The sequence below is a fragment of the Pongo pygmaeus genome, chromosome 9 (assembly GCF_028885625.2).
Source record: "Pongo pygmaeus isolate AG05252 chromosome 9, NHGRI_mPonPyg2-v2.0_pri, whole genome shotgun sequence".
Lineage (NCBI taxonomy): Eukaryota > Metazoa > Chordata > Mammalia > Primates > Hominidae > Pongo > Pongo pygmaeus.
The window spans coordinates 86,794,599-86,817,263 of NC_072382.2; the positions used below are offsets into that span (position 1 = coordinate 86,794,599).

Here is a 22,665-nt window from a genome sequence, read left to right on the forward strand (position 1 = left end):
TCCCACACAGATGAAGTATTTAAAATAAATAAATAAATAAACTTGTCTTTTCCTGCTTCATATGGCCAAGTAGAAAAGGTCTGGCATCCTAACCGTTTTTCATCTCAAATGTAGTCAATCTTTAATTACATATAATCATGGAAAGGACAATAGTACTTCTAATCTAAAAATAATTTCCATTTGGCTTCATGATGTACTACTTGAATGTCCATTGTGGTTGTAGTAAGTCTGCCTTTCTCTGAGCTTAACATTTAAATTATCTGGCTTTTCCTGAGTATAGGGTTGAAGTAGCTGACCCAGAAATAGCCAGGGTACTAGGGTATATCATAGTCAAACTGTAATTAAAAACTTGCTACAAAAATTCTACAGGTGGTTAATTCAGACCACGGATGACTGAGTGTTGATTTAACTGCGTATTTTTCCAGAGGATGATCAAATACTTGGACAGAGTTTTCAGAAAGAGGGAATGAACAACACTTATTTTTAGTTTAAATGATCTGTTAGTCATGACTAAGGCAGCATGATGTAGTTTTGGGGAAGAAAAAGAATATGAGCCAAGTATACTTTCTATTCATCTGTCCATTTATCTTTCCAGTAAACATATTTTGAATACCTATCCCAGATTAAGGATCAAGATTTATTAAATGCTTAATGTGTGTTGATTTTTCACACAAATTAACTAATTTACTGTTCTCCACTGCTAAGGTAGGTAGGTAAGTACTATTATTCTCTTCCTTTTGCAAATCTGAAAACTAGCATTAACCCGACTTGGCAGATCTGAGGTGCCCAAAGACACACAGTTTACAAACAACACTCAGTTGGTCCCTACCCTCATGGAACTTACAATTTAGTGGCAAGGAAGACAATAAAACCACTAGTTAAACTGCTGTTAACATATCCTGCTATAAAGCAAGATTATTGAGGCAGCAGACAGCAGGAGAACTTAGGGGTTAAGCACAGCCCCTCATAAGAGGAGGTATTTAAGACAGTATAGGAGGCAGTTAGGGAAATAATGTGTGGAAGAATATTCCAGCCTGAAGGAACAGAAATTCACAGAATTGTGAGAAAATGTACTTCCTTACAATAATGAAAAGAATTCAGAGTGACTGGAACAAAGACTATGAGAGAGGAAAGTTGAGGCTGGAGTTCAGGTTGTGAAGGGACTGGTGTGCATGTTAAGAAAGATAGCTTTGACCCTAAGGGTTATAGAAAGCAGAAAAATAGCATAATCAGAATTGTGCTTTTATAAGATCATTCTGGCTGCAATGCTCAACTTTATCAGCTATGGGTTTTTTTTGTTTTTTGTTTTGTTTTATTTTGTTTTTTTGAGACAGAGTTTCACTCTTGTCACTCATGCTGGAGTGCAGTGGTGTGATCTCGGCTCACTGCAACCTCCGCCTCCCTGATTCAAGTCATTCTCCTGCCTCAGCTTCCCGAGTAGCTGGGATTACAGGTGCCTGCCACCATGCTGGCTCATTTTTGTATTTTTAGTACAGATAGGGTTTCACCATGTTGGCCAGACTGGTCTTGAACTCCTGACCTCAAGGGATCCATCCACCTCGGCCTCCCAAAATTGCTGGGATTACAGGCGTGAACCACCTCACCCAGCCAAGCTGTGTGTTTTTAAATAAGTTACTTCATTTCTCCAAGTTTCATTTGCCTCATCTGTGAGATGCAGATACCAATACCAGCCTGCCAGTGTATATATGGGGAGTGAATGAAATAATGTATACAACATTCATGTTGTTTTGTCTCAAACAAAACAGTCTCAGACATTTGTATTCCTTTCCTTCTCCTCTCTTGGTGACTGACTTTATCCTGTAGAGCTACTACCCAAAGAAGACATGGTAAACAGGTCAACATCTAGGATTTTCCGATAGAGAGAGTTCATAGATACCCGCAGTATTTCGTTATACACAGGATTCAAGGTTTTCTTCACTACGAGTGTTTTCTTCTTGCCCATTTTGCCTTTGTCTGGTAACAAATAGGCCTTTACATATCTGAAAAGGAGAATTGAACAGACAAAGTCAAAGAAAATAAAAGTTATGTTTCCACCTCTAGTTTTTTAAATACATTGAAAACTGACAGCAGAAATAATTATTTCATGACATGAGAAAAGCAGTGAATAACAAATTTTCCCACCAATACCTTTATACTTAAATGTGTAAAGGGTTTTAGTGGAATTGATCATTTTATATTGTTTTGAAGATTTTTAACGGACATTTCCTGAATTCCTTTTTTCCTTTAGCCTTAACTAATATGCAGGAGTGGAAAGGGACAGAAAACACACTTCCAGGCCAGGCATGGTGGTTCACACCTGTAATCCCAGCACTCTGGGAGGCCAAGGTGAGCAGATCACCTGAGGTCGGGAGTTCAAGACCAGCCTGACCAACATGGAGAAACCCCATGAGCCAGGCTGGTCTCAAAAAAAAAAAAAAAACACACACACACACACACAGAGCTACAAAGTTAGCTGGGTGTGGTGGTGCCTGCCTGTAATCCCAGCTAGTCAGGAGGCTGAGGCAGGAGAATCCCTTGAACCCAGGAGGCGAAGGTTGCTGTAAGCTGAGATCGTGCCAGCCTGGGCAACAACAGTGAAACTCCATCTCAAAAAAAAAAACAAAAAAGAAAACACACTTTCAGCATAGAGCTTAAATCTGTGTGTTCCCCTAGTTTGTTCCCCTCTGAGAAAACGCTTTGGTGCTTGCAGTATTTTTAAGTTTTTGTTACTGTCTTTTGAAATAAATTAATCTTAGTAAATACCTAGTCAAGTTATCTTCAATGTTAAAAAACGAAAAGGATGTTGAGCTCAGTTGTTTTTATAATAAGAATAAAATAAAAAAAGATTGCACTTGCCTCAGCAAAATAATTAAGAATCAGACTTCTGTATAGGGATAAGTAGGGAATACCATTCAGCATTTGCAAAAAAAAAAAAAAAAAAAAAAAAAAAACTGAAGTGCAATCAAACCTGTGATTAAAAAAAATAATTTTAGTAATTTCCCCTAAAGTTCTGTAAGATATAATTTAAATATGAAAATTCTCTCATTCTAGAGTCTTAACTATTTTTATACCACTGAGCATTATGAAGTGTGTCCCATGTGTCCCTAATTTTGTAAAAAGTTTGAGAGTGTGGTGGAAAGAGATGGGTTCAGGTCCTCATTCTTCATTTTGCTTCTATCTGAATTCACATATATGGGTTACTTGTCTTCTCTGGTCCTTGCGTTCTTATCTGTAAAATGAAGGAACTGAACAAGATGACCCCAAAGGTCCCTTCCAAGTTGAAACATTTTGTGCTTCTCTGTGAATTTTTTTTTTTTTTTGACACAGAGTCTCGCTCTGTCGCCCAGGCTGGAGTGCAGTGGCCCGATCTCAGCTCACTGCAAGCTCCGCCTCCTCGCCATTCTCCTGCCTCAGCCTCCCGAGTAGCTGGGACTACAGGCACCCGCCACCACGTCCGGCTAATTTTTTGTATTTTTAGTAGAGACGAGGTTTCACCATGTTAGCCAGGATGGTCTCAATCTCCTGACCTTGTGATCCACCTGCCTCGGCCTCCCAAAGTGCTGGGATTACAGGCGTGAGCCACCGTGCCCAGCCTTTCTCTGTGATTTTTATAATTTAATGTTTGACATATGAATTTATAGAATAAAACGACATTTCCCCCCAACTCTTCAAACATTCCTTTTAACACATACCCTCCCTCCTCTTGATTACTTTATTTCCTTCCAATTCCTATAAGATTGACAGTTGGAGAACTAAGAGAAGGTAGGTGACTCTAAAATGTACTTACGGGTCTGAACGCTGTTTTTTTACATCCGCTGCTGCTAAGTCCTTACACTGGGCCACAAAAACATGCAACTCCTTCAGTGACTCCACATATTCAATTGCAAACTGAATATTTCCTTTAACTTCCAGATTGCCAAAGTCTCCACTATAAACACTCATCACACTGCCACTCACCTGAAAGCATCAGAAATACATAGTGTTTGTCTCTATCTCATTCTTAAACCTAGCACAAGGATCACGGATATAATCCTTGCTGGCATTATTTCTTTAGCTTGCTTATAAAAGCAGTTAATTCAATATAGCATAAAGATGTATCTATAAAGACAACCTGACATGATATACATGACTAGAGTTTTTTGTTTCATTTTGTTTTTGAGAGAGTCTCACTCTGTTGCCCAGGATGGAGTGCAGTGGCTTGATCTCAGCTCACTGCAACCTCCACCTCCCAGGTTCAGGCGATTCTCCCGACTCAGCCTCCCAAGCAGCTGGGATTACAGGCGCATGCCATCACGCCCAGCTAATTTTTATATTTTTAGTAGAGATGGGGTTTCACCAGGTTGGCCAGGCTGGTCTCGAACTCTTGACCTCAAGTAATCTGCCCACCTCGGCCTCCCAAAGTGCTGGAATTACAGGCGTGAGCCACCGCGCCCAGCCGACTAATGTTTTTAAATAATTTTCCCTATAAGACATAGATGAAAAGTGAAATGCAATGTTATTTAGATGCTGGCTCATTTCAAAGCAGGGTGATTTTATGCTAGGTGGTATTCAAAGGCATCCATTTTGAGGCATGCTTAATATTTAAAATCTGAAAGAAAGAAGATGTGAGAAAACCCAGACACTCTAATCATAGTGACACACTGCTGTATCAAATTTCCAAGGCACTAAAAAGGAATTTTACCATGTTACCCATCCACTGAATCTAGAAAAATGCTTACTGAGCCATGCGCTTTTAGAGGTCAGGAAGGGTAGAAAATGGATGATTGATGAAGGAAGTTTAAAACCTTCCCAAAGGCAGATTTTTATCAGCAGAAACTCAATTTAAATAGGTTTTTAAAAACGGTTTCAGAAACACAAGGCTAGCAAAAATTTAAGCACAGCTTTATCATTTCTTTAGCATACTTAGGTGAAATATATGTATGTGTATGCATATCTGATACTCACATAAGTGTATGTGGATATATACTCAGATATATATACTCAGATAAGTGTATGTGGATATATTTACATATATTTTTACATACATACTACATGCACACACAACTTCACCTTATGCAAGAAGTTCTATGTAAAGTCAAATTTGTCAGATTCCCTTAAATCAAATCTGAGTAACTACACTTAAGGATATTTCCTTTTAAAATGCTGCTCAGATGCCTTCTAAAAGGCAAGGAATTACCTCTCATATTCTTTCATGTCAACCAGTATATTGATTCATCAGGATTACTAAAAGAGAGGTTCAATTCTATGCCTGCAAATCATATATAAAAGCATATCTGATACAAGCAGATTTTATCATAGTTACCCCATTTGTTGCACAGAAAAATTTAGTGGTTCATCTTCTTGGCAATTTACGTTTATTTGTGAAGTACTTACATCATCAACAACAAAAAACCCCACAAACATTTGTTTATGATGGATATGAACCCCATTAGTCTAAAAAAAAAAGATAGATGTAGCTAGCCAGAAGCTAATTATGGATTAGAGAAACTGCTTGTGCCCTGAGAAATACAGGAGGAGGCTGTTTTACAATGAGCATGAGCACGTCAGAGCAAGGTTCAGAGATGCGGAGAGATATTAATATGGAGCCTTTGTTTACATACAGAAGACAAGGACGTCATGCCAGAGGAGCTGCTAAGATTGGTTAAAGAGCTCGGGCTCTTCTTGTGTCTGCTGAGCTGGTAACTGCTTTCTGATGCTGTATCTGTTTCTCTGTCATCACTCTACAAAACAGCATATAATATGCACAATATTTAAATTCAGAATGAGTTAAGATCAGAATCTCTGTTTAGGCAAAGATGATATTTTGGTATCCCACTGACATTTATGCAAGGTCAAAGGATGCTAGTGCTAATTGCCAGGGTATGGGATTCAGGATGGAGTGGGTGGTCTGCCTTGACCTCACCTAAGGAGGAAGGCAGTGCTTAGCTACCAAAGTGATTTTTTTTCACCTACAAAGTAGTCTCTCCCAAAGTGCTGCAGAAGACAGCACTATTGTGAGCTTTCTTGCCACTCTTTTAATATTATATATTTATTTGCCTGGGGAACTCTATTGGTATATATGAGAAATTAACTTTACCCAGATAATAAAAAGATTTACTGTTAAAACCAAAACATCATGTTTAATTCCTCTTATTAGCACAGCCCCTAACTTCTCTAAAAATCAAATCTTTTACTTGACATACTATTAAACTAGGAAAAAAGAAATGCTAGTCTCATCTGTTTCAACGCAAGGCCATATATACATATTTTAATTTTCAAAATTTTTAAACTTCCCCTTACATATTCCTGTGTTATTATGCTTATCTTTTTGTTCCTAGAGTTAAGTATATTAAATTATACATTCTACCCACATTAGATTTTAATACATTTTTTAAAAAAAGTAAGATACAGGTATTTATTTTAAATATGTCTGAGGAAGTATTTGCCTGGGACAAGAAAGAAAAGTGACAGTAACAAATTTTGTTATATTTGAATCTAAAGTTTATTAAATAGTAGCTTTAAAAATTTATGATTCAGAGTGAGCTCCTTTTAGGGTTAGAGAGCTTATGGAACAGTTCAGTGGCACCAGGGGTTAAGGGACACCTTTATGGAGTAGTTAGTTCATGCCAGCATATTCCAGGACCATGCAATTATGCATCAATATAATGGATGCCAATTCTAATGCAGATTAATAAAGGAGTTAAAGGAAAGCAAAATTAATGCTTTACGTGGATAAGAATCCTTTCTCAAGGATTAAAAAAATTCATATCTTTTAAATGTCTCTGTTGTCACACTCTCTCCCCACATGCTGACAGTCATTTCCCTCTATTTTAGCGCCTACTGCATTCTACCTAGTATATCAGATCATTAGTGAATTATTGGAAGGATAGGACTCTGTCTTGTTGATCTGGAATGGTGTTTTACACGTAACTGGCACTCAACAAATGGGACTGATGATAAGTCTCAAAGGGAACAGATGAGCAAGGCCTGATTGCATTTCCACTTTCTTTAATACCTAGTTCAACCCTATACCCCACGCAAAATGATACAGCTTAATTCTGGCATCTCTGATACACAAACCCAGATGATTTGAACTCTCTTCTGTGTGGAGCTATGAGACAGCAGGTTAAAATTGAAGGAAGGAGAAAAATTAAAAACCAGGAACTTATATAATTTGCCTCAAAAATATATATATATACACACACATACACACACACATACATATATATACACACAAACACACACACACACTTTTTTTTTTCAATTAGAGTCTCACTCTATCGCCTAGGCTGGAGTGCAGTGGCACAATCTCGGCTCACTACAGCCTCTGCCTCCCGGGTTCAAGCAATTCCCCTGCCTTACCCTCTCAAGTAGCTGAGATTATAGACATAAGCCACTATGCCCGGCTAATTTTTTGTATTTTTAGTAGAGACAGGGTTTTGCTATGTTGGCCAGGCTAGTCTCGAACTCCTGGGCCTCAAGGGGTCTGCCAGTCTCAGTTTCCCAAAGTGCCAGGATTACAGGCATGAGCCACCATGCCCGGCCTCATATTATTATATGGTTGAACTGCATGGCATGCCTACTACTGGCTTCTAGCTAATGAATTACTTCCAAAGAATGAGTGATTCTTTCCAAAGGAAACTGTAACATGTGCTCTTAACCATAGGCAAGGGCTGAATATTTGCAGATACAGTTCATCGAAGGCCCAAGAATAGACAAAAGGATGCCCAGGCCAGTGACAGAATATAATTTATGTGTTGCCCAGAGCTTTCCTCAACATTCCATCTACTAAGAGAATGCTTGATAATGAAGCCTTTTATTTCACCATTAGAAATCAGACCAAAACTACAAACAGTAGCAGCTAACATTTACCAGGTACTCATTATATGCCAAGCACTGTGCTATGTGTTTTCCCTGCATTATCCTACCGATACCCCACAACCTCACGTGGTAGGTGCAAGGAAACCAGACTCAGAGAAGGTACTGAATGTGTCCATGATCACACAGAAAATTAGTATCATAACCAGGACTAGGGATATCTGGCTCCAAAGCTTAGGCTCCTAACTACCTGACTGCAAGAACATGGAATCTTAATTAAGTCAAAGGACCTGAGTTAAAGTCCTAGATCTACTCTTCAGTAGCTATTGGATTTGGGGAAAGTTATTTAACCTCTCTGGGGCTCTTTCTTCATTTGTAAAATGAAGAAAATAGTCCTTACCACATATAGTTAGTAAGAGTTAGATGACAGAATGAGTATTAGGTACCTGGCACATATTAGGTACTCAATGAATAGTAAATTATAGTCATGTGCTTTCTTAAGACCGTATAGTGTACAGTATAGTCGTTAACAGCACGCAACTTGGATCTGTGCTCCAGTCCTGGTTGAACCCCCTTCTAGCTGAGTGAGGTTAATCTCCCTTAGTCTCAGTTTCCTCACCTGTAATGTGTGGGGATAATGATGGTGCCTACCTCCTAGGGTTGTTGAAGGATTAAATGATATATGTAAAGTGCCTGGCACCCAGTAAATACTCCTTAAAGCTTGCTGTGTCATTGTTACTTTATTAACAAACACTTTCAAACTAGTCATGCTGCCTAAATTAAGTTTTCACAAATCAAGTCGACTCCAAACTACGGAGGAATAATCAGTTCATATACCTTCCTGGATTTCTTATTTTGTACTAACTTTGAAACAAAAGTCACATTCCCAAATCTATGCAATTTGACTTCACTAACCAAAAGGAGTTACTGTTTGAGTCGAATGAGATGTGCCTTTCCCTGTTCCAGGATGAACAACACTACTTCTATTGACTTGAAAGGCAAGGGCCAGTCCTTCTGACCTCTTTGGTCTCTGCCACAGTGGAATACAAACACACCAACCTTGGCATAGCAATTCCAACCCTCTGTCTCCATTTTTCTGAAGGTACAAAAGACAAACTTGCCTCATCTTGGAGAAATGCTGGAACAGACTTGCTCATCCTTTTGAGTTTGTCAGAGTGAGAAAATGGATTATCAGGTTGTGTAGGCACTGTGGAAACTAAACAGCAGCATTTCCATTTCAAAATTATTCTTACGATTGTCAGAAAACATTAGACATTAAGTTGAAAACATACTTTCATTTAATCTATGAACAAACATGTTTTTGTAAAAAAGTTAAAGGCAGAGTAGTTCACATGCACAGGATCACGAGATTAGCAACATGCAGTTTTTATAAATTGTATATAGAGAGAACTAGCAAGGAGTTGAACCAAATACAAAACAAAGTTAATTTTAAAAACACTACTTTTTATTGAAATGGAGCTGAACTTGAATCAAATTATACTGTCAGTGTGAATTGGGTTAGCTTATTTTTTCACAACAGAGCTTCAGACCACAAGGTCTGTACTTTATTGGTTCATCTCCTTGAGATATATTACTAACACACTGCGGGCTGAAAAACTATTTCATCTGGACAGTCAAGATTTTTGTACACAACTCAATAATAAAAGTGTTCTGGTTGTTGAGTGTCTTAGAGTAGGTTTGTTTAGTGAGCATGAGGATTACTTTTCTGATAGTGTTTTACACTCAGAATTATAAAATAAACATTATTTTTTGAAAATATAAATTATTTAGATACCTCACTGATTCAGAATTTTCAATATCCCAAGGCAAAGTTAGAATGGTTAAAGTTAGGGTACTCTAAGAATTTAATAAGAAAGTGTAGCATATGTCTTCTTTCTGATATAGAAAGTATATATGTAGAAGGTACAAGAAGAGGATAAATTATAATCCTAATTTGCATACACCTAGTTAGAAAACTATTTTCTTCTTTTTCTAAGAATCACAACATCTAAGCTTTTCTTATGGTGAATCACAGCTCTTATAATGAATAAGTTAATATTTTCCAAGGCACTTAGTGCCTAGCACAGAGTAAGCTCTATATAAGTATTTTCTAATCAAATAAATACCATATGATAAAGAATCTTAAATTATATTATGAATGAAACAGATACATTGACTTTATCATTAAAAGAGATATTAAGAAAATAGGTAAACATCAAATTATATTTATATACATAAAACAAAAGACTCAAATTCATCCTTAAACATTAAATTCATCTTTAAAGAAATCTAATGAAGGAAAAACTAAAAATTTAGCTACACGTACTAAAGATATCCTTGCTCACATAACAATTTTCACCTATCCTTAGGCTCCCATAGGTAAATGCACATCAAAATGCATTTATGGTGTCTCACTAAAATGACACCTACTTTAATCACTTCCCATTAAACAACAGTGTGTGTGTATTAGGGAGAGTTATACTGGTAGCAGTGTAAGATTAGGTCCCACAATATGGTCCAGTGAGAATGCAAAAACTTTTTTGTTATAACATTGCACCCTACTATTTTCAAAGTATATTGTTGGATGATGCTATGAAGGTCAAATTCAATTATACCCACTACTCAAATATAATCAATTTTAGATTTATGGGCTTTCATCATTTGTGTTTGGATCATGTATTTGATTTTTGTGGTAAGAATATACTCTTTACCAGTGAAAAGGCAATAACAGTCATTTTGGAAAATATCACCAAAAAGGGACAAATTAATTTACCCAGAGTTCAGCACAGGAGTAGTCTATTTGCCTTGACCAATAAACTAAGCCAATTAGGAGATCATGAATAAAGATACAGATATTTAGGTATATATGTCTATGTGTGTTTTGCTTTTACTCCTTAGACTAAATTTTGAACAAAACATAGCAAGATAATATAAGACACTCAAACTTAAATACGTTCTAGTTCAAAAGTAACTGGAAAAGCCCCTTTACCTAACACCCCTTATGGGCAGAAGGCTTGTTTCCTCTGCAATAGTCAGACAGAGAGCACATACTCACAAGAGCTGAAGCTTGGACTGTCTTCTTTCCTGGGCAGTTCTTAAGAATTTGTCAAGTCATGTGCCAAAGCTCAGCACCTTCACTGCTGGCAGGAGGATCTCATGAGCAAAGTTTCAGGTTTCCCACTACATGTCACTGACTTTTAGCCATCAGCACATTGGTTTTCTATCTAATGGCTCCTCCATTTAGCTGCTTTCCTCATTAAGCCCTATTAGCATATCCAAAGACTGTTGGGAAATTATTATTTAAAATATTGTGGCCCTGAGGGTAGATATGTGTATCATTATCTTCACACCCCCAGTGCCTAGGGTTTATGAAACAGAGTGAAACCAAGAAGCTAAAAAATCATACACACACACACACACACACACACACACACCCCGCTGCATGCTTTACTAGGCCATCTGAGGACTTTTTAAATGTGTTATTTGTCCTTAAGATAGTCACAGCTAAGTAGAGTAATCTTAAGATTGAACAGAAAAGATCGAACAAACATTATCTTTGCTTGATGACAGACATTAATTAGTAGATGGGCATTACTCTCCACAGGTATACAGTTACTTCTTAGATTCACTTGTTCACTTGGTTTATACTTAGAACCATTTACCATTCAAGGCAGTTTTGAACCTCAGAGTTTAAACCCTGGGCATGAAAAGATTTGCTTTTATGGATATGGAGAGAAGCACATACTCTAACAGTTCTTTCATAGGTCCAAGTAAGTTATAAATGACTTCACATCTACAGTTTTGTATAGAGGCCACAAGAGATCCAATACTCAAAATCATACTGCAACATAAAAACCAAATGAAATCAGAAGGTGCCAACTTGCTTTTAAGCAGAGATTCAAACAGCATAGAGACTGACAAAAGCACAATAATATCAGCAATAACATATATATATATATTTAATATACAACTCTCCCTCAGTGGAACCACAAATCATTCTTTCAACACAGACAATAGTAAAATGTTTTCAATAAAAGCCTTATCGTAATGAAATAGCTTTGCAAGCTGCAGGAGGTTAGTGCCAATAATAAATACTGTTATTAATGGGATTAGTTATTTCAGTATATTTAATACTATGTAAAGTGGAATGTTTAGTCATTTGTGAGAAAGATCCTGCTACTCACTTCTTGGTACGCATTCATTTGTATCTGGCTTCTGATCTGCTTTCTCATCTACTCAGGAGGGCAACATTGAGAATAAATACCATTTTAACAGAAGGATTAAAGAGACATGAAAGTAAAGCTCAAATGTCAGTTTCACAACTGAGACAGCAGAATACATCTGACAGGTTTTCATCTTGCTTTCATCCATTCCTCACTGTGACTCTTCCTCATTAGCCTCTTTAAGGTCTCCTGTTCAACTAAAAATCTGGGATCAAACAAAAGAGATATGGAGCATCCTTCCTGTAATTCACTAGACCACAGTATGGAAAATGGGAAGGAGCACTGGACTAGGAGTAATGAAGCTGAGATTCTATTTCCTGCCCTCCCAGTGACTGACTAGCTATAGGATCTTAGAAAAGTCACCTAATTTCTCTGAGTTTTTCTTATCAGCGAAATGAAGATAAAAATCCCTGCCCCATCAACTTCAGTGAGGCTGTTGTAAATATAAAATAAGAAAGACAAAACTATTACATAAAAGTAAAGAATGACCTTTAAGGAGCTCTGTTGCTGCATTTATATGGGAAAGTTCAGTGAGTACACATTTTTATGATTATAGTGAAGGCAAATTTAACAACAAATAAACAAAATCCAGCATGCAAATACAAATTATACATTTGCATAAATTCTGCACTATAAAAATCAGACTCATTTCTGTCTCTCCCTCAACCAAGGCACCACTATACTATTCATCTTATAACAGAGCCAAGTAATACCTGATCCACTGACAAGCTTCAAGATCTTCTGGCTCCATTATATTCAGAATCAACTTCACCCTATGTCTATATTTAGTTATTTATATAAGCAGAGGCACGATTTCCCACCCTTGTTCTGGGACTCTTTCCTTTGAATTTAAGATTTTACCAGTTGTGCCCAGAGAGATCTAAATGCTGAGACTTGAGAATCAAACAGAAGAATAACTTAACCCAGGAATTCACTCCACTCTTCCTGCCTTTACAAAGAGTTCTGCAAGTCAGAGTAGCAAAAATCAGCTCATATCCAAAGAAATACAATTTTCTATTTATAGAAACCCTTGCTTCACAAGGGTCTCTGATGAGATCCTCATGACAGTATCACCAGAAGAAGCCTTAAGAATACAAACTATATTAAATGTACCAAATCAGAACTGTTTTATAGTAACTTAGGCACTATTCACCACATAGTGGCAAATGACGTTCTTCTATTTACCCAACAGCTGCGTCCCGGAGACTGCCCAAATCACCCCAGAAGTTAATACAAAGACAGACATGCAAATACATAAAGATATTTACCATCTTCAGCACTACGCACTAATTCTTCTGGCTGATTATCTACTTTTGCTTGATCTGTTCAGAAGAAATTAACAAATGGTTAACATGGCTGACCCTTGGAGAGAAAAGAACAATGAGATTGTCCCTGGAAGCCCCCGGAGTTGGAAGCAATTAGTCAAGATGCAATGAGGGGTGCAACCAAGATGTCTTCCCCAAAATACTTTCTCTTTAGATTAGCTCCTTGAGCCAGTGCCATAGCGGGAGCTCCCATTTCAGCCCGGATGCAGCTCACATCACTGCTGCACACAGACTCCCAAGGGTTAGAGGGTTAGTTCAGAGCAAGCAATCAGCCAGCAGCAGGAGAAAGCACGGGGCTGCAACAGCCTCTCTATTCTTCTGTAAAGGGTATGATGCTAGCCATGACTAACACCTTCCCAAACCCATGGTCATTAACAAATATTTGTGTGTGTGCATCATCATTCGCATATGCCTCTGGGAGGCTTGCTTGGGAAGTCAACTGAAGAGATGTAACTGGGGACCAGCTGCTAAGTGGAATCTTGGCAGGCTAGTGTGAGAGTGGGTATCGGTATTTGGAAGGGAGCGTGCAGGAATACCCGTCAGCTGATGGTGATTTTTTTTTTTAACCCTATACATTCCTGAGTACTTTAAAGCTGCACCATGGAAATAGCCCCACGTTTCACAGGCAAGAGGTCTGCTAAATGGGACAATTGTTCTCAGATTTTTTTTTTTTTCTTTTTTTCTTTTTCTCAGGGCCCATCACCAACATAAGGAAAAACAATCAGGGCTGTCCAACAAAGGATTCGACTCGCCTTCTCTGGAAGCATTCAGGCGGATATGGGGGTTGGCCGCCTGTTGAGGAGGCTTTAGAGAGAATTTCTGCATTGGGGGAAGGTTAAAATGGGTGATTTTTAAGATCCCTTCTAACCCTGAGATTCCAAGATCCTTGGGATAGTTAGGACTACATTCCAAATTGGGAATACTGTCTCCAAACCCCTGGGAATCTGTGAATTTTAGGAAATGTTTGGTGGAGTTTTCTTTTTTTTTTTCATTTTTAAATTCTGACTTTTTATTCTTAATTTGACTTTTTATTCTTAATTTATTCTTAATTCTAAATTCTTCATTTTTAAATTCTGACTTTTTATTCTTAATTGCAAATGCACAAAAAATATTCTAAACATAACAATGGCCAATTGTCCATCATATGAGTTTGGTAGTGGTTAACTTTTCACTTGATAATTTTTCTTATGACCATCTGCAATCCCAGGGGTGCATTTTAGCTTGAAAATAGCAAGAACAAAACACCAAGAAGTCATGGTTTCTTAGTCCATTTGTCTAGCACACAACTCTCTTTATATATTATGTTCTCTGTTAGTACTCAAGAAATCCTTCACCATTAAAGCAGCTGCCAGTGGGGAATCGTGTACCTAAAGTCTTTCATGTTAAGTAGTTTTGGGCTTACAGTTCCAGTATCTAAAAGAAAAGTGTGAACAGAATAGAAGGGATAAAAGAGAAAGGAAAGTCCTTGAAGCCAGGGACTAATTCAACTCCGTATCATGCAAAATTCACTGGACATCCAACGCTGTCATATATAATGTGGTCCCTTCATAAATGTTCTTGATAATAGCCTGCTTAATTTTGAGTCCCAGATCTTCTGTGTAATACTAAAAAGGTCATTTCACATTTCTGAGCTTCATTTTCCTCATCTTTAAATTTGGATAACAATAATTCACCTCTCATAGGGTTGCTTGTGCTGGTTAAATGAGATAATACATGTAAAATTATTAGGCACGTTTTGGCAAATAATATTCAATGAATGCTAGTTATGACTACTGTCACTAATACTACTAGTTACCACAATCCTTTGAAACTCACTGTACTTGAGAAACACTCAAACTGGGATTCTTCAATTGAAGGAAACCTAGTATTTTAGTAACCAAATGTAATATATTATTTTATAAGCAAAGTTCCTTCCACTTTAGGTTGAGCCTCTTCAGCGCACTTTGGAAAGGTTATTTTCATCTGTTAACTGCCCCATTAGAGGGTGCAGTGCACAACAGCATGCAGTGAGGCTACAGGAGAGCACATAGGCATTTTTAAGCTTAGATGGGGCATGAACAGTGAGGCGAACTTTATTCTCACTTGATGAATCTGATGAAATGTCTTCTAGACTTTTGGAAGGCATTTTCCTAGCGGCACTCCTTTCCAAAGTTTTCAAAACAGGACTGGGTTCTTCTTCTGAACCTGTTATAAAACACAATCGATGAACACTGCACAATACCAAAAAAAAAAATCCTTTAACATATGGACATAGAAATGTTAGGTTGAAAAGAGACATTATGCTATGAGTTTCTACTTTAAGAAGCACTTATTTCACAGAAGAAAATAAAATTTCTCCACTATTAATATGCTCTTAAAAATAATTTTCCTGGTCAAGAAATATTTGCAAACGTAAACCCTACAGAAACAAGATTACCACATTAATAGAAATGTGATCTCTTAGTTGTTTACTCCTATTTTAGACATATGATTTGTCCTATGCCAGACATTGACTCTTCCCATTTAACATTCTAGCTTTTGAAGACAGCCATGAAATACTTCTAGGAGCATTAATAAAATTAATTCAAAACCGTGGAAGGCAGGATTCAGATGTTTAACATCTGTGTATAATTGGGTACACAGATGAGTGCATTCTCCAGATCGAAGGTTGTAGACTTTCTGGGTTTCATGATCTAGTATAATTTCCAATGAAATGTTGGGAAATGACATGGGATAGTCAAATTTTTATTTTAGTAAGGCAGTTTAAAGTTGCGGGAGGGAGGCCTCTATCATTTACTAATGCCATTATTTTATAAAAGGAATGGCTCCATCATGAATAAGCTTAAGTACTGACATTTACTACTGTTGTATTCTCAGTGCCTAGAACAGTGGCTGGAAATAAACACTTCAAAATATTTGCTGAATCAATGAGTGATTTGATTAAGGAATCAATCAATTTAAGAACCACTTCTCTAGACAATAATTTCCTGAAATACATTCCAGTTCTGCCTAGTACATTTCATAGCAAATGGATTCTAAGATGAATTAGATTTGGATGTTCTCTGTTCAAATTTAAAACGTTCCTTACTGCAGACCTTCTCTGTGCATAATGGCCCAGCATTTCCAAAAGTATTTGACTACTGAACCTTTAATTTTTCCCAAAGGAGCATAGTGAGGTATCGCTTAGTTAAGAGCTCAGCCACAAGTCAAATGTGTTAGCTTGCTCCCCAAAATTACAGTACCCTTATAGTAGGTTTCTCTTCATTTTTCATCCTACCCCCACTGTAGTTTGCTTTAAAATAATAATTTAGGTTAGAATATATAAACCTAAATTAAAATCATGACTATACCATTTTATACCTCTTAATTGGCTTGTAATTCTAAAATGTCTTCTCTGGGCTCTGTTTAGGTGATTTTTTTTTTTTTTTTTTTTTTTGAGATGAAGTCTCACTCTGTAGCCCAGGCTGGAGTGCAGTGGCGTGATCTCGGCTCACTGCAAGCTCCGCCTCAGGGTTCACACCATTCTCCTGCCTCAGCCTCCCGAGTAGCTGGGACTACAGCCACCGCCACCATGCCCAGCTACTTTATTGTATTTTTTAGTAGAGATGGGGTTTCACCATGTTAGCCAGGATGGTCTTGATATCCTCACCTCATGATCTGCCCGCCTTGGCCTCCCAAAGTGCTGGGATTACAGGCGTGAGCCACCGTGCCCGGCCTAGGTGATTATTTAACACTGCTTTTTTAGATAGGCTTTTTACTATTCAGTCAGTTATGCTGGGATACACATTAGATGATAGTCTCCAACATAACTGCAAATTTGCAAGCGCTCCTTCTCCTGTGGGTGAGTTTACCTAGCAACTCATGGGCAGTTTAGTCAGAGCCTACTTCAACAAGTTTAACATGCTGGCTTTATTCTTGCCATTATATTAATTATTAATTAATTAAATTTATTTACTTTAGTGATTAAATAAATTTAGAGATTTAATTAGAGATTTATAAATAAATATGTATGGTTTTAGAGATTGATATTTCAATTTCTTTTTTTTTTTTATTAACAACAAAATTTTTTAGAGGGGCTTTGACTTAACTGAATAGGATTAAAGGTGGATTCTTTGGTCAGTGTTTAAGAAGAGACCCTATAGCTACTTACAAAGGAATCCACACCTCAGAATAAGCCACTCAGTAAAGCTTATCTATTTTCACTGGAACCAAAAGGAGCTAAACAAATGACAAATTCTACTAAACTACAAGGAAGGCAATCAACACCAGTTGTGCAACTTTGGTTAAAATGTCCCAGCCAAAAAACATTCTCTATCATTTCATCATTTTAATCAGGTAGCTTCTCATTCCTATTTGCTCTGGGGTTTCTCTGCTACAATGTCCACATGTCGATTAAATAGCAAACTGAGACAAGCCCTGTGTTTTAGCCTGGCCGCCAAAACCAATGCCCCCACGTTCAGGTAGATGAATGTGGAGATTGATTCAGGTCATCAACTTAGCCAAGGCTGGAGCCAGAGAAATGTACCTGGCCAGGCAATGCCCTTAGGTGGCATCAGGTGAGTCGTCTGGCCAGTCATACTCTAGAAAGGGAAGATTGTGCATATAATTGAAAATGAGAGGGAGAAAGTGGCAACAAAAACACCACAGCACAAGGTATCTGAGGGAAGGAAAGTTCCAGCCTTGTATTTTGTCCCTAGCATTTAGCCACCACTGTGGTAAGATATTGCTCCTGAATGGGAAATTTGTGTCCATCTGTGGCATATCTTTGCCACAAATCTTACTAGACTTCTATAAAGGTTGCCAATTAAGGAAGAAATTCTAAATATTTCCAGGAGGAAAACTAGCTTAAATGTATTAAAGGTACTTTCCAAACCCAAAAAGTTATTTAAAAAGTATTTTTTGAAACCTAAAAATGCTATAGGTAGATTAATGAGAAGTCAACTCAGACTCTGAAACAGCCTTATAGGAAAGCTGTTTTATGTAATGCATTTGATTAAAAAATATAAATATTTTTTTAATTAAGAAAGGCTCAGGAACACAGAAGTGGTAAGAAGAATTTAACATCATTTAAGAATATTAAATTAATTCCAATTAAAAAAAATCATCCTTTACATCAGCATTCCATAAAGCAGACTCATTGTGAGTTAAAAATTTTTAAATGCTCACTGGAAGGATTTCTCCAGCTCTCCACATTAGAACTGGTGTTTCCATCTGAAAAATCAGACTCAGAGAAACCTTCTTTTTCTTCCTCTTTCTCTTGTTTCTTATATGGCGATGCTAGAATCAATTCAACTTTACTTGTTTTTGTAGAGTTTTCTTTGTTCATCAGGAGAGGAATGGGTTGCCTGTTTCTGGACACACTAATTGCTTCAGAAGCCTCTCCAAAGCCAGGTTCCTGAAAAGTCCCTTGTCCCCCTGCAACCCCACTTTCACTGTCCCTGTCCTCTGGGGGATTTACAGTTTTAATGGTCCCTATTTCATGAGCCACATAAAGTTGTGGGGTTCCAGGGATCTCAACTCCACTTCTGGAACCACAAAAATCTACCAATAAACCAGTCACAAGTGCGTCTCCTCCCAACATTTTATCACATTGGTTGACTTGAGATTCCAAACCATTACTTTTAGCCTTCATTTCAGAGGTCTGTGAGGCTGCCCTGTAAAAATGGGGCACTGTCCCCAAGAACCTGGTCTGCTCTGACTGTGAGGACTCCTTCTCATGAGTTTCTTCTCTCACTGACACCTGGGGCTGATAAGGAGGAGCTTCAGTTATTTCTTTAAGAAGTTTCTCAAAACCAGCATCAAAAGCACTCTCAGTTATTAATGGAGCCTCAGCCTTTTCTACCGTTTCTTTTAATTCCTCAGGATGGAATTCAGAAGTGGCTCGCCTGGGCTCCTTTGTACTACCTATTAACTTTGATGGAGAAAGATTCCCTGTATCACTTTCATATTTTGAGGGGAAGGTTTCAGTTGCTTCCTTCAGTAGTTTTTCTAAGCCAGCACTGAATTCGAGGAACTCTGATTTGGGTTGAATAATTGTTTCCCTCACAATTTCTTCCACTTCCTGAGGTAGGGCTTTGCCATATTGAGCAACAATGGAAGCAAATGAGCTAAGTGTCTGGTCTGATAGAGACATTTGGGCAGCTAAATAAGATCCAACTTCATGAGTTTTATCAGGAACTACATTGGAGGAATAAAAATCCTTCCTGTCTGGAACTATGGTGTCCATCGTAGCCCATGGTGATATCACTCCTGGAGGATTTAGGGGGCTACCTACTGGCTGTACTGCTTCAGGAAATTCTGGGTTCACTTCTCCAGGACCTACTTCCCTTCCAGCTGGATAACTTAACCATACTTCTCTACACAGCTTCTGTAATGCAGCATTTACATCATTCAATACAGGTCTGGGTGGAAGAATGACTTTCTCTACAGTCTCCGAAATTTCCGTTTGAGAAGGGTGTACCCTAGCCTGGGGAAAAAGATGAGCATCCTGGGGAAAAAGCATATCTTGGGGAGGGTTGGCCACATCCCCAAAAGAACCCTTTCTGGAAAGCTGGGAAGTTGGATCCAATGGATGAGAATCTTCTGCAGCCATCTGAATCAAATTCTCTGTGCTTAGCTGGCACTCACCACTTTCAGCTTTCTTGGGGAGAACTGTATTTCCAAAAGTTTCATCTCTCACTGGAAAAGGAGCTAGTATTTCTCTCTTATCAGCTGAAGTATTGTGACTCTGTTCTATCCCTTTTCCAAAAAATCTTCCCTCTTCCGGCTTAGAGTGGGTTCCAGTGATAACGGGCGCCAACTTGGTTTGCAAGGGAGAGGGTGAAGTTCCAGTTGCTTCCTTCAGGAGTTTGTCTAGACTAGCATTCAAAGAGTTCTGTTTAACCTTTGGATCAACTACTGTTTTGTCAGCATGCTCATTAATGATCTTCTCAGGTCCTTTGACTTCTTCCTCAGTATCAGCAAAATCTGTTTTTTGAAGCCATGTTCTATTTTCAGAAACACTTGGTTCAAGCACTTGTTTTCCATGAACTTTTCCACCAGAGGGTTGAATTGCTGGTGTTGAGGCTTCTGAAAGCAGTTTCTGCAAGCTGTCATTAAAAGTGTCTTTGCAGTCTTTAGACAAAACATTGGTTTTTACTATGGATTCTTGAATCTCTTGGTGTGAGTAATCCTTTTCTTCCTTAAACACTGGAGTAACAATCCCTTCCATATTCTTTTCCACGTTTTCCTTTGATGACTCATTTCCTGGCAACTGATGAGTATACTTTCTAAGTGGACTCAAAGGAAATGCAATTTCATCTGGTAGCACCTGGAGTATGCCCTTGGAATTTAATTTCTCCATTTCCTCTCTTGCCATAACTTTTTTTGGGCTTAGAAGCACCTCTGCTTCATGGGTATTTTTACCTGATAATTTAATGTCGCTGAATTCCTCGTGTTTCTGCCTATTAAAAGGCACAGAATTTTTTTGGCTTGTTGTGGTAATATTCTTGTTATTATCCTTACTGTTTGAATTAGCTTCTAAGTTCCAAAACTTTCTCAAATTCTCAAACTGAGAGAGATTATAGACCTGTTCTGCATTGGGTTCATCCATTCTTTCTTTTAGGGACATAACTTTAAAGTTGGCATTTGATTCACGATTTAGAGGTCTGTCTTTCTCCAAAGGAGCACGTCGTTCACTCCCAACATTTGAGGGATGTTGCAGTGCTGGTAAAGTAATGTTTCTTCTAGAAGGCAAACTGTCTGCCACTTGTGATCTTTTTATAGGCTCATTTTTCTTATTCTGAAACAGAGACACTTTATCTGATTGCTCAGCTGAAAGATAGTTTCTGGATGGACCTGCTATTTGTGGCTTGGTCTCTTTAGATTTATTTGAGGAATAAGAATTGGAGAGCTGGGATGCTTGATCATCCTCATCTAGGACCACTCGTTTGGGAATGACCTGATTATATTCACTCTCGTCTGTAGATAAACTGTCCATGGATGATACACCCTGTGACTTCTTCACAGGCTGATATGCTTTAGCAGAAGATTGTTCCTGGCTACATGAAGATGTGGGTTCTTTATGAGTTATCTTAGCAGCAGCTTTCTCTCCTTCCCAAAAGGATATTCTGTCATTCACTCTTTTGTATTTCTCTCTCTGCACTTGGTTCTTGGGAACCTCACCAGCTTCTTGCTGGAATTGGACCTCAGGCTTCTTCCAAGGACAGCCATTGTTGGCAACCCCAGGTGTTGACTTAATATTCTCTGGCTCTAAGGAAGCTTTCAGGACATAGGTATTTCCTACTTTGCACTTTCTCTCTGCTTTCATGTTATCTTTCAAACCTGGTTCTTTGACAATTGTTGAAGAGTCAAAATTCACTTCTGAGTGTCCTCTATTTTCTTCATGAGCATGAAACTTGGGTTCTTCTTCACCCAAGTTGCCAATATTCTTAGTGTTGCATGGAACTTGGTTTTCTGCATCAGATTCCTTGAGAACACTGTAGGAATAGTTACTATTTGAAGGAGATACCCCATTCCCTTTTCTTGTGCTTTTTGAATCTTGGCTATAGTCCATATTTTTACTCCCTTGACTTGGGGTGCCATAGCTTTCAAATGGTTGCAATATACCTGGGCCTTCCTTTGGGGTGCCTTGTTGGGACAAATTCATGAATTTGGATTTGATATTCACATTATCTTGGCAACTTTCAGAAACCAGCATATCTCCCTCTACTTGGAATGCTGAGTCAGATCTCACAGGCTTCAATTCAATTTTGCTGGATAATAGGGTCTTTGAGCCATTTTCTCTTAAAGTAGTGTCATCTGTCACCAAGTCAATAGCAACCTGTGATTTTGAGTCTGTTTTTTCTTTGGACTCTATTCCTCGGGGATGTTGGAGGAATGACTTATTGTCATCTGAATAAGAACTTCTGTTAAACCAGTCTAGAACTTTAAATATGGAATCATCAGTTGACTTCTTTATCTCAGTGGCATATGGACCAGAACGTGAAGATGTCTTAGCTTTTAGAGCCGGGAGAGGAGGGGGCTTACCTTGCTGATGGTCTCTAGAACTGCCACCTGGCACCTGAGACAGCTCAGGCTCAACACAATGAGACAGTTCATCTGCAACATAGAAATACTTTTCTAAATAAGAAAAGAGCATGCTTAAAGAACTGTTAATCATTCACATCATCTTCTTTATAAAAGCACTTTGTATTTGCACTTTCTATACCAATAGCTGTTTATAACAGCATTTTTCAGGGGTTAAAATGTAAGTTGTCCTAATTAAGGTATTCTACCAAAGGTGCCCTATGACAGTAAAGGAAAGGAAATGTAGAGACCTGGAAGTACAGGGTATAGACCTA

The 22,665-nt window shown here is 38.1% G+C and overlaps 1 protein-coding gene across 38 annotated transcripts in view; it reads right to left on the reverse strand.

Annotated features, from left to right (window-relative positions):
• The window catches only part of SYTL2 (synaptotagmin like 2), a 116,649-nt gene that overhangs the window by 11,278 nt on the left and 82,706 nt on the right, over window positions 1-22,665 (reverse strand). For 7 of the 38 annotated variants that reach the window (XM_063671285.1, XM_054437929.2, XM_054437927.2 and 4 more), the window contains 8 exons: window positions 18,491-22,423; window positions 15,428-15,529; window positions 13,289-13,342; window positions 11,982-12,029; window positions 8,919-9,013; window positions 5,601-5,720; window positions 3,788-3,957; window positions 1,898-2,000 (listed from right to left, as the gene is read on the reverse strand). In XM_063671285.1, coding sequence (XP_063527355.1) covers window positions 1,898-2,000; window positions 3,788-3,957; window positions 5,601-5,720; window positions 8,919-9,013; window positions 11,982-12,029; window positions 13,289-13,342; window positions 15,428-15,529; window positions 18,491-22,423 — 4,625 coding nt within the window. Of the gene's footprint in view, window positions 1-1,897; window positions 2,001-3,787; window positions 3,958-5,600; window positions 5,721-8,918; window positions 9,014-10,852; window positions 11,954-11,981; window positions 12,030-13,288; window positions 14,280-15,427; window positions 15,530-18,490; window positions 22,424-22,665 lie in introns of those variants that run through there. The other 31 variants (XM_054437939.2, XM_054437938.2, XM_054437945.2 and 28 more) reach the window with 15 other exon arrangements.